Genomic DNA, 11,392 nt, shown 5'->3' with positions numbered 1-11,392 from the left:
TGTGTGTGTGTGTAGCTGGTGTGTCCTCTAAAAGGCTGCCTTGTCTGCAGGTCCAACCAGGCACTCTTCGTAGCTTGGAAAACAACAGACTGTGATCTTAAATAGACCACCCCCAAGGTCAGGACACAGTTCAGCAGAATTACACAGGCCCAAACTGGGATAAGCTGCTTACGCAAGGACCCCCGCCTCAAGGGTTCACGGCCAACTTCTGTCCTGAGATGCAGCAGATGCTGCTGTGTGCAGACCTAGAAATGAATCACATTTACTCATGAAGCCCTCGGGTCAGATATGAGTGATAGCCGCAGAAACTTCCAGTAAGGGCTGCCTTAGTCCTAGCAGGGCTGCTCTCAAGCTGAGTAATGCAGCTGCCCTGCCTTGCCCTCCAAGCTCTTGCTGCAGCCTCCATCTCCACGGCGGAAGGCAAACTTTAACTAAGAGAGGCCATAGTCTCCTACGGCCCACCACTTCCCGTGTGGTTTCTCGAGCCTCCTATGGAATTCTGCCTCCAGACAGGATCTGGCTGGTTCTGGAAGTCACGGGTCCTGCACAGGAATCCAAGAAAGCTCTCCTGCCCTTGGTCGCTTACCAGGGTCACCTTTACACCCACCGGGTCTGCTGCACCAATGGGAACGCAGTACTGGCTGTGTAGTCTTGCTCCTGAGAATTCCCCTGTGGGAACCTCGACGAGCCAGGGCTGGAGGAGGGAAATCAGACTGGAGCTGGGGGCAGGATGTATCTGGGAAGACATGAGGGGAATTCTAAACCCATGGAATTCACCAGAAGCCAGGGAGCCAGACCATCCCCAGAAGCCTGGAGGGGAAGGATGCATCCTGGGGAAACTCTGTCTCTCAGGGCTTGCACCACACAAGTCCCCGAGAACATTACAAAACAAGGCCCATCTCTTTCTCAGAAAACATGCTGTCACAAAGTGACAAGAGTTAAAAAAAAAAAAAAGCAGAAGGAGTTGGGAAAAGGATTTGAAATTCCAGACCAAAAAATAAAAAAAAAATTTTTTAAAGATAGGAACTTTCTATGAAGCCCAAAATACCTTGGAACTTTTTTTTTAAAAAAAATATATATTCTATTTATTTTGTGTGCATGGGTGTGTGTGTGAGCATTCTCACACGTGAGCCACCACGTGCATGTGATGATCGGAGAGCAATGCCCAAGAGTTAGTTCTCTCCTTCCAACAGGCGAGTCCTGGGGCTCCGTCTCAGGTTGTCAGGCTTGGTGGCAAGTGCCTTTACCTGCTGAGCCACCTTGCCAGCTCTGCCTTGAGACTTCACATCCTTCTTGCCTCCGTCTCCCAAGTGCTTTGGGATTCTAGGTGTGTGGTACCCAGTTTTTTTTTTTTTTAAGTATTTTTTTAAGGGGGAGGGTGTTGTTTAGCTGGTTGGTTTTGGGGTTTTGATACAGGATCTCTCTACATAGCCCTGGCTAATGTAGATCAAATTGGCCTTGAACTTACAGGGATCTATCTCCTTCTGCCTCCTGAGTGCTGGAATTAAGCCCAGCTTTAAATAGTTTTTTGTTTGTTTGTTTTGTTTGCTCGTTGTTGTTGTTTTTAAATAGGATTTCAAACCTCAACTGGACGGGAAAGATGACCGAAGTGTTGAAGGAACAGAATAGAGAACCTTGCTGGGCAGGCAGCTCCTCCCCCACAGGTACCCCAAGTCTTGTCATGAAAAGGCCCACAGACTTGAGGTTCAGCCTACAGTCACTGGGAAATGCAAATTAACATAGGAAGGATACAGCCCCATTCACGACCACAAAACAGACACTGATAAGATCGCATGTCGGTTAGGATGTGGGAAACTGCTACTGTCTTACACTGTTGTGGGAAAAGACATTGCCCGGCACCCTGGATGGCATGTCATTTCATTCCAGTGCACGCCTGCCCTGTCAACCACCGCTATTCTCTTGTCTCTCCTCTGGGAAAGAACCACCCTTACTCCCCAGACAGCAAGCACACAAAAGACAATGATGGGACCACTCAGTGGTCCACGCCTTTACGCCCAGCATTTTCGGTGCCTTTACTCCCAGCATGTGAGAGGCAGATGCTGGCAGATGTATTGATTCAAGACCAGCCTGGTCGGCACATCAAGTTCCAGGCCAACCAGGACCACATACTGAAACCCTATCTCATCAAAACCAAACCAAACAGAAAAGCAGCAGTGGGAACCTCGTTGTCCGTTCACCAGGGATGTGAATGAGCACGGCCTGCCCTCCAAGACCTGCTGCAGACACAGTAAGAGCCAAACAGAGAATCGTGACTGGGTGTGCTGCACGCCTGTAATACAGCCAGTGCTCTGGAGGTACCAGCAGGAAGATTAGGGATGTGCGGACATCCTGACTACACAGGAGTTCAAGGCCAACCTGGGTTACACAGACCCTCTCTCAAGACAAGAACAAAGACAGGCTGTGCTTGCCTAGCACACCCAAAACCCTGGGCTCAGTCTCACACATTGCATGCATCAAACATGGAATCTAAGCCGCCAGGCAATCAGTAGAGGGAGGAGGACCAGTTCAAAATCATCCCTGGCTATATAGCAAATTGGAGGCCAGCCTGAGCTACATGAGGTCTTATAATAAAAAAGAAAGAAAGGAAGAAAGAAAGAAAGAAAGAAAAAAGAAAGAATGGAAGGAAGAAGGAAAGAAAGAAACCCTATATATATTTTAATAAAAAGTGATCCAAATACAGATATACATTTGCGAAAGCCTTGTAAATGAAACTGTAAAGCAAGAACACAGTTACAGCTTGGAAGGAACATTTATAGTTCTTGTTTGGGATATTTTCACATAGTCCAGATGGCATTAAGTTCGCTGTTTATTTTAATTTTAAAAGTGTTTTCCCAGGCCTGCGAGATGGTGAGTTCTAGTACCGGAACCCGCATGGTCGAAGGCGTGAACCAGCTCTCAAAAGCTGTCCCCTGACTTACCCATATACATGAGAGTGTGTTCCCGCCAAAACAGTTTCCACTTTGTAAAGGAGGCAGATACTCTTCACAAGCTGGCCGAACCCCTCCGCTTTCACGCCCTTCTCTTCATCGCCCAGGGTCCTATTATTCCAAACTCTTACCTTCCCCAGATGAGGGCTTCGGGCTTGCGGGGAAGATGGGGAGGATCCTGTGCTCACCTCTGCCCTCTCCAGGGCAGGTGTCACACGGCCACTTTCCTACCATCTCCCTCTTGCCGGCAGCCCACCCTCTCTCCAGCCCCAACCGCCATAGCAGAGATACCTCATGCCCACACCAGTCTGCGGCTGTCCCTTGCCTCCCCTGCCCCGGCTTCCATTCAACCAGGGGCATTTTTTCCCATGCGGACCCTGGGTTCCACGAAGTAGGTTATTATATCTAGTCTATGTCCTTCCCACGCCCTAATGCCTAGTGTGGTGCTGGCTTCTAGGAGGTGTCCAGTTTTCCTAACTCGTTGCCCAGTCTCATTTCCCGGGCTTCCAACAAGGGAACCAGAGACACCACCGACTTTCCTCAGGGAGAAGCGTCCTCCATGTGCTCCGGGACACCCAGCCCACACCACTGGCCCGCCAGGCTCTCACCTCTGCTGCTCATCCACTCCCTCCTCTCTTTCCTGAGACCCTTCCAGCTTATATGGAAGCACCAACAGCTCGATATCATGCTCCGGATAAAATGGCCCGCACAGGTTTCTTTTCATCTATTCGGGACCCCCACTGGGCCGACAATGAGGGGGGAACACAGCTTTCTCTTGCCCGGGATTCAACTGGTGAATGAACGAACTACTCCCAGCGTCTACTGTCCGTGGGTGTGAAGAGGAGGCGCTCTACTTTTCACCCACCCGTGGATACAGTTGCCTCCTGCGCCCCCTCACTCCTGTTCCGGTCGGGAATGAGGTGACAAGTGACCCTGTCCTCCCCTGCTCCAGCCACTGCCTACGTTGCTGTCATCTCCTTACCTTTGGGAAGGCTCGAAGCATCCCCAGGAACAGCAATCCCAATGCCGCCCGGAACGCGCTCATCCTGGCTCCCTGAGTTTATAGCTCCAGCGCCTGGCCACCCGCAGACACCCTGCCTCTCGCGGCGAAATCACTTCTAATGTAGCTGCGCCTTCCTCGTGTTCAGCCCTAATTCTTCCCCCCCCCCCCACCTGTGATGCAGCAATCTGTTTCCCTGTGAAACCTAAGAGAGAAGGGGCCACGGCATGCTGAGATGACTCAGGACTAGCCACAGCGCACACAATCAGGGGGGCTCCCCTGAGGCACGCGCCCTGCAGTTTGAATGGCCCGCCCCGGATTTGAGGAGGATCCGGGAAGGCAGCTCAGCCCTAAAGGTGCAGGGCATAGGAGTTTGAGAGGTACCCGGAGTCCTGAGGCCCCTAGCTCCATCCTTAACCCAAGGGAGGGTGAGACAGGACCGGTTACCAGCTCTTGTCACTTCACTAAGAGAAACCTGGCTTTCTCCAAGGTCACTGGGATTCTTAGGAAGGGACAGAGTCAGAATATTTCAGAGAGAAAGTAAGCGTTTCTTCATCGTGAAGATTTGCTGTAGAATAAACGAGTGCACGGGGAGTGAATGGACGGATAGAGGACAAATGGATGGACGAGTGGACAGGGAACGGGAGGATGAGGGACAGATGGAGAGGGGATGGATGAGGGGATGGATGGGAGGATGGAAGAATTGACGGAGAACAAAGGGATGGTGAGATGCATGGGGGATTGATGGATGAGAGGGTCACAGAAGGAAGGGATGGATGAAGGGATGAAGAGATGGGGTCCCTGGATGAGATGGATGAGTGAGTGGGAGGGTGGAGGTGGAGGGATGTGTGAAGAGATTAGAAATGATTACATGGATGGATGAGATGGATGAGTGAGTGGGAGGGTGGAGGTGGAGGGATGTGTGAAGAGATTAGGAAATGATTACATGGATGGATGAGAGGGAATGTGATAGGAGAACTGATGAGAAGAAGGGATGATGGATGCCTGGGATAATGGGGAAATGGATGGACAAAGTGATAGACAGATAGGAGGTTGAATGCCTGGATGCCTGGATGGAGCATGGGTAGGCAGGTGGGTGGAATGACCAGGGAAAGAACTAGGTGAAGACCAGGATATCTGTGTATCAATCCATACTGTCCCTGCCCCCAGATACTTTCTCGCTTGAAGGAGGTACCTGACACCCTTGCCCGAAACCTTATGCTATCTATCCTCTTTGTGAGGGACTGCTGCTCCCACCTGGGGCTCCCCGTTCCCACATGGGGCTCCCCCAGGGGAACCTTTTCCTTCAGTTAATACCATCAGCACATGGTCACTGTCTGTGCACTGACTAGCAGGTGCAGCCTGCTTTTGTCTGTTTCCTGTTTGTTTGTTTTATTTTCAAACCCAGAAAGCAACACAGAGAAACAGGCAAGCTTGTCTGTGTGTTCTAACGATGGGACCCAAGGACCTTTTTGGCTTCCACGCTTTGGTCTGGTCTTCAGTGCACCCCATTTGATAGAGGACCAGGGTGCCAGCTGCCACTTCCTATGAGAACCTTTCAAAGTCCCTGCAAACTTCCTAGTCCACACTCAGACCTCTCTGAGGTCCACATCCTACCTGGAAAATCCATCCATTCTTCCTGTGAGTCTTCCATAGGGCTGCTCCAAACCCTTTCCCTCGCCTGATGCTAGAAGTGCCCCACCTGGGTCTAATAATCACAGGGTCAGGGAGATGCAGCGGTAGCTGGGGCCCCAGCCCCCATTTCCCAGGGTGCCACTGGTATTTGCAATGAGCTGGTGCTTGTTAGACACTTACGGAAAAGAAAAGTAGCATCCAAATAGCTTGCACCGGGTGAGAACCAAATACAAGTCACACCTTGTGAAAGTCCAACCTTCCTTCCTAATAACCAAAGGCAGGCAAATGAAAGCAGTCTTCATTAGTCTCCAGGGCCCATTACGTCATCAGTGGGTTTTATTAATTCATGGTAACAGCTAGGGGAAAACAGAACTTCATTCCTCTGTGCTGATCAGTGGTACAGCTTCTCTCTGCACCACGAAGGTTCTTAGGAAAAGCAAAAAACAAAATTTTTCAGAAGTTTACAACTTATGGCTCTATGACTTCACCAGCAAAACAATGAAAATCAGTAGTGCAACTCAGAAGTGCAAAAAGAAAACGGTAAACTCGCCAGTGTCTCATTAAGTGGTACTTATAAACGTGGGGACCCCTCTGACTCACAGTGGGGAATGAGTATGGAGACCGAGGGGCCCCAGTTTAAGGGACCTTACACAACCAAGTAAGATGATGATACTAAGGATGAAGTTTGTCTCCCTCCTGTCCTCCCCACACAGACAACCTCTGCTACACACAAGTCCCTAGGCTTTGTTCAGCATGGACCCTGACAGAGATGTACTGGGACTGGGGAAGGGCCTCACCCCTGGAGACTCTTATTCTTAAGAAAAAAAAAACCTGAGTATTTTAGTGTGAGCACATGTGCACGTGACACACTTCTGTGTAAGTCTGATGTACAGGTACCTCAGAGGCCAGCTTTCTGGACTGTTTCTGCTGGAGTACTGGACACTCCAGGCTGGCTGGCCCGAGACATCCCATCTTGCAGAAGCACTGAGATCATGAATGTCCGCCACCTCGTCTGGCTTTCTACATGGTTCAGAGGTTCGAATCAGGTGGTCAGGGTTAGGTCTCAGACAGTTCGGTGTGTGAGAGCTTGATCTGGACCACACAAGGATTTCTGGCCGTCAGACGAGAGCCAGCATTCCTCAGGGACCTTGTGAAATACTCCCAAAGAGAGTTGTTTCCTTGTCTCTGGCAGAAGGGACCTGGGCTCCGTGGACGTATACCTGTGGTTGCATAACAAAGACCCACGCAGGCCTCCAGGCTCACACATATGTGTTATATATTTCAAAGTCCACACCAGCCTCCTGGCCCTTCTCATCCCCCAGCCACTGTCCTCCTCATGGTCCATGTGATTTGTCCACACCCACATCCACCCCACCCCATCCCCACTCTCTCTCACTTCTCTGGCAGATAGATAGCCCTGGCCATGTCTCTTTCTCCCTGCTCTAGATTCTTCCAGATGCCTCTGGATATTTTCTCTCTCCGATTCACAATAAAAGTCTTTCCCTTAACTGTACCATGGAGCAGCCGTTTCCGTGGTTTCATTACTGTCCCTACCCCCTTGCTTTCATGAAAGGGCATTTACCCAATAAGCCAGCTCCCCAGCTCTGTATTCGTGATTGGATGGTACAAACTGGGGCTTATTTTTCCTGCTTACGCTATGCTAAGAGTTCGGAGGCATCAGAAACTTAAATCCCCCCAGAAATCTCATCCCTTCTCCATCCTTACCCCTGCCCCCGCAACATTTGACCAGGCAGCTCCCCATTTGTAGCTCACCCTACACAGTTCCCCCACTTTCCGGTCAAACGGTCATCACTGCTGTTTTGTGTTTCAGTTCTAGCGCTGATCTAACCATGTCATAACATGATGTCTGTGCTGACTGGTTTTCTGTCAACTCGACACAAGCTAGAGTCATTGCCTCCCTGAGATCCTTCTGTAAGGCATTCTCTCAGTTTGTGATCAATGGGGAAGGGCCCAGCCCCTTGTGGGTTCTGCCACCCCTGGGCTGCTGGTCCTGGGTTCTACAAGAAAGCGGGCTGAGCAAGCCAGGGAAGCGAACTAGTAAGCAGCTCCCCTCCACGGCTTCTGCATCAGCTCCAGGTGCCAGCCCTGCTTGAGTTCCAGTCCTGCCTTCTTCCAGCGATGGAGCCCAATGATGGAAGTGTAAGACAAACCAGCCCTTTCCTCCCGGCTTGCTTCTTCAGTCCTGGTGTTTCATCGCAGCCATAGGACCCCTAACTAATGTGCCTCTACCCTAGGACACTGTGGGGTCTTAGAGAAACAGAGTACTCAGGAGCACGGAGGACAGTGTCTGGCTTGCAGCTGCAGCAGCAACTTAGCTGGAAAGAAAGCTACATCCCACAGGCAAGGAGTTAGCGGGTTAGCTCTTAAGCAGAGGGTGAGGGGCTAGCATCCTAGGGAGGTGGCTGCTCCTGAGACTCGGAACAGAGGCCCTGGTGCCATCAGTAGGTACAGGTACCAGGCAGTTCATGAACCCCTAAGCAGGCATGAAAGTGCTTTGAAGATCAGGAGGGGAAGTCCCGAGGTTGAGAGCTGCAGCCCCTATGTGACAGCAGGGGCCTAGGCCTGCGGTGGAGGCCAAGTCCCCATGCCTGCCAGAGGCTGGAATCTGGCCATATGAACCAACTAGCTCTGTAGCCTTGTCTTAGCCAGGTCCCCAGAGCAAGGAGGGGGCAATGCACACAGCCTTCAAAGGGAACAGGAGTCGAGTTAGCTAAAGGATGCTGAGCAAGATGCCAGTCTTGACTTGGCTCAGGAAATTCAGGGACTTCCCCAGCGGCTGGGAACCCCAGCCTCAAATGGCCCCAAAATACCCTCAAGCAGACAGAGATTGCTTCTGCCTCAAGCAGCCGTAGGCAGGTAGGCGGCTGAAAGTTGGAGAGAAAGGCTCGGACTTTTCTCCTCGCTTCGACACAGGGCTTCTCTTTTTTTCTCTCTTCCTTCCTTTTGAGATAGGGTCTCATGTGCCCCAAGATGCCCTTAAACTCATACGTAGCCAAAGATGACCTTGAACCTCTGCTCCTCCAACGTGCTGGGACTACAGCCCATGCTCCGCGGTACCCAGGTTGTGCTCCGTGTGCGCTAGGCAAGCAGCCTACAATGATCTACAGCACCCCACACGGGGCTTTCCTTGATAAAGCCTCCATTGGGTGGCTTCACGGAGTTAGCTCTAGTCTGACTCACGGCTGAATCCCAGGCAGCTGTACAGTCTGTCAGGACATCCAACACAAGCTCTGACACCATTTGGTGCCCCAAAGGTCTATGTGTCAGGAGCTTGGTCTCCAGTGCGGCAGCATGGAAGTGGCTGGTAGACTCTTGAAGGAACAGGACCAAGCCAGAGGTCCCTAGTCTTTGGGGATTTACACTCAGAAGGGATTTAGGGTCCTTAGTCTGTGGATTCCTGTTCTGAGATTTTTTTTTTCTTTTTAGAGACAGGGTCTCATGTAGTACAGGCTGGTCTTGAACTTGCTCTATAACCAAGCATGATCTGCCATTCCCTTTTATAGGCTCAGGGTTGGCTGTGTGACTTTCCCGAGGTCACACGGGTAAGACAGCTTGTCTAGCTCTCAGGCCTTCTGCTTCGTCTTCCTTCCCTTAGCCCCTCTAGCCCTGGCTTTCGCTCAGAAGAAAGAACACTTAGGGGGGAGTCTTGCTCAGGCCCCATGGCTGTGGGCTCAACACTTCTCTCTGAATGTATCATGTGTGTATTACCCGCGCCTCCATTCTACACGCCAAAACCTAAGGGAAGCATTGCCTGGCACTTTCTGCCAGGCAGCTGTGTGGGAGGGCTAAGTAAGGGTGGGAGGGGGCAAAGGGAAGAGGTGGTAGCATGAGCTCTGGTTTGGGATTCCCCATGAGACTGCAGTGAACAAGGGGCTGGAGAATGAAGTCCCTGAGCCACACCCATGGCTGTGGGCAGGTCACAGGACCTTCGAGTGGTGGAGCCCTGATTGTCTCCCAAGGAAATAACTGCAAGTAAACAAGACAGAGACCACCATGTCTTTGATGATCTAGCTTCAGAAGTCTCCAAGTGCAGGTTCCAGAACATTCTATTGTTACACAGGCCACTCTCCTTGGTGTAGAGGGGGCTGTACACCTGAGTCAGCACCAGAGCCAGGGAATCTGGGGCTGAGATTCCAGTTTCTTCTCTGCCTGGCATGGACTGTAGTTCGCTGGGCAGCCCACTCACAGCTCTTAGAAGATATGGGATCAACAGACCTTTAGTGGGGCTGTGTGTGGTTTCTTTTAAGACAGTCTTGAAGCCAGGCATGGTGACACAAGCCTTAAGACTGAGCAATTAGGAAGCAGAGGCAGGTGGATCTCTGAGTCTGAGGCCAGCCCGGTCTACAGAGTAGCTTCCAGGACAGCCAGGTTTACAAACAGAAACCTTGTCTTGGGGGGTGAGAGGGGGGAGACAGTCTTGAGTCTGGTAGGGTGGCAAACACCTTTAATCCCAGCACTTGGGAGGCAGAGGCAGGTGGATCCCTGTGAGTTCCAAGCCATTTAGGGCTACACAGTGAGACCCTATCTTTAAACAATTATGAATAAAAAGTAAAATAAGAAGGGGCTGGAGATATGGTTCCACGGTTAAGAGCACTTGAATGCTCTCCTAGAGGACCTGGGCTCAACTTCCAGCTCCCACATGAGAGTTCACAATTATTTGCAACTCCAATTCCACGGAATCTGACACCCTCATACAGGCATACACTCGGGCAAAAGCACCAATGCACATAAAAAATATAATAATAGAAAAAGAGTCTCAAATAGCCCAGGCTGGTCTTAACACACTGTGTACCAAGGATAACTTTAGACTCCTAGTCCCCTGACATCTACTTCCCAAGGGCTGAGATTACAGCTATATGCCACCACACTTACCTGGTTTGTGACACTTTTGGAAACTCCAGGGAAGAAATGGAGAGGACTCTGGTTTCTTTTGTCCCCCAACCCTGGGTCCTCAGGCCCCTGCACAAACAAGCCACAGGCTCAGGTTTCACTGACTCGGGAGCAGAGCTCTATGCTCAAACCTGGGCTTCCCCTTCTTGCAGGATGTGTGATCCAAGACCCTTGCTTGTCCATCAGGGCGTGACTCACACAGGGTTTTGGGCACTGTGGTGGATCCGTGGAAGAAAACCAGGTCTCATGTTCTTTCCTGAACCCTCAGGCAGAGTCAGGTGGGTGACCACTTCCTACTCCTCTGGACAGGTGAGCCTGCTGGTCACATGTTTGCTAAGGGGGAATGTTTCCTTTGGCCTCCAGCCCCAAGGTAGGGCTTGAGCTAAGCTTCACTCTGAGAGGTGTAGGAGATCCCAGAGAGGATCTGGAGACTTAGTGGAGCCCAGGTTAGCATTAGTCTCATGACTTCCCACCGCAGGCCTTGGCCCCTAGTCTCTCAGTGGTCCTAACGTCCCTTTGAGAGTCCTGGGAAGGACAGGCAAGATTGTTCTGGTTAACGGTGCTTATGACCAAGCCTAAAAACTTGAATTGGGGTCAATGGTGGCGCATGCCTTTAATCCCAGCGCTTGGGAGGCAGAAGTAGCCATCTACCTCTGTGAGTTTGAGGCCAGCCTGGTCTACAGAGCAAGTTCCAGGACAGGCTCTAAACCTACAGAGAAACCCTGTCTCTAGCAACCCCCCAAACAAACAAACAAACAAACAAACTTGAATTGGATGCCCAGAACATGCATGTTAGAAAGAGAGAACCCTACCACATGTGCACGGTGACATATGCATACATATACACATATGCATATAGTAAATGTGTTAAAATTGTTAACATTAAGTAAAAAGAGAT

The 11,392-nt window shown here is 50.9% G+C and overlaps 1 protein-coding gene across 1 annotated transcript in view; it reads right to left on the bottom strand.

Annotated features, from left to right (window-relative positions):
- Tnfrsf8 (TNF receptor superfamily member 8) overlaps positions 1-3,993 on the bottom strand; it is a 47,893-nt gene extending 43,900 nt beyond the window's left edge. Inside the window, exon 1 of the mRNA XM_005353765.1 lies at positions 3,931-3,993. Within this exon, the coding sequence (XP_005353822.1) occupies positions 3,931-3,993 (63 nt within the window). The remainder of the gene's footprint in view (positions 1-3,930) is intronic.
- Positions 3,994-11,392: the final 7,399 nt, after the last annotated feature.

This window comes from Microtus ochrogaster, chromosome 10 (genome assembly GCF_000317375.1).
Source record: "Microtus ochrogaster isolate Prairie Vole_2 chromosome 10, MicOch1.0, whole genome shotgun sequence".
Classification (NCBI taxonomy): domain Eukaryota; kingdom Metazoa; phylum Chordata; class Mammalia; order Rodentia; family Cricetidae; genus Microtus; species Microtus ochrogaster.
Note: the sequence above shows the minus strand (reverse complement) of the source record. Positions and strands in the feature narration are given on the sequence as shown.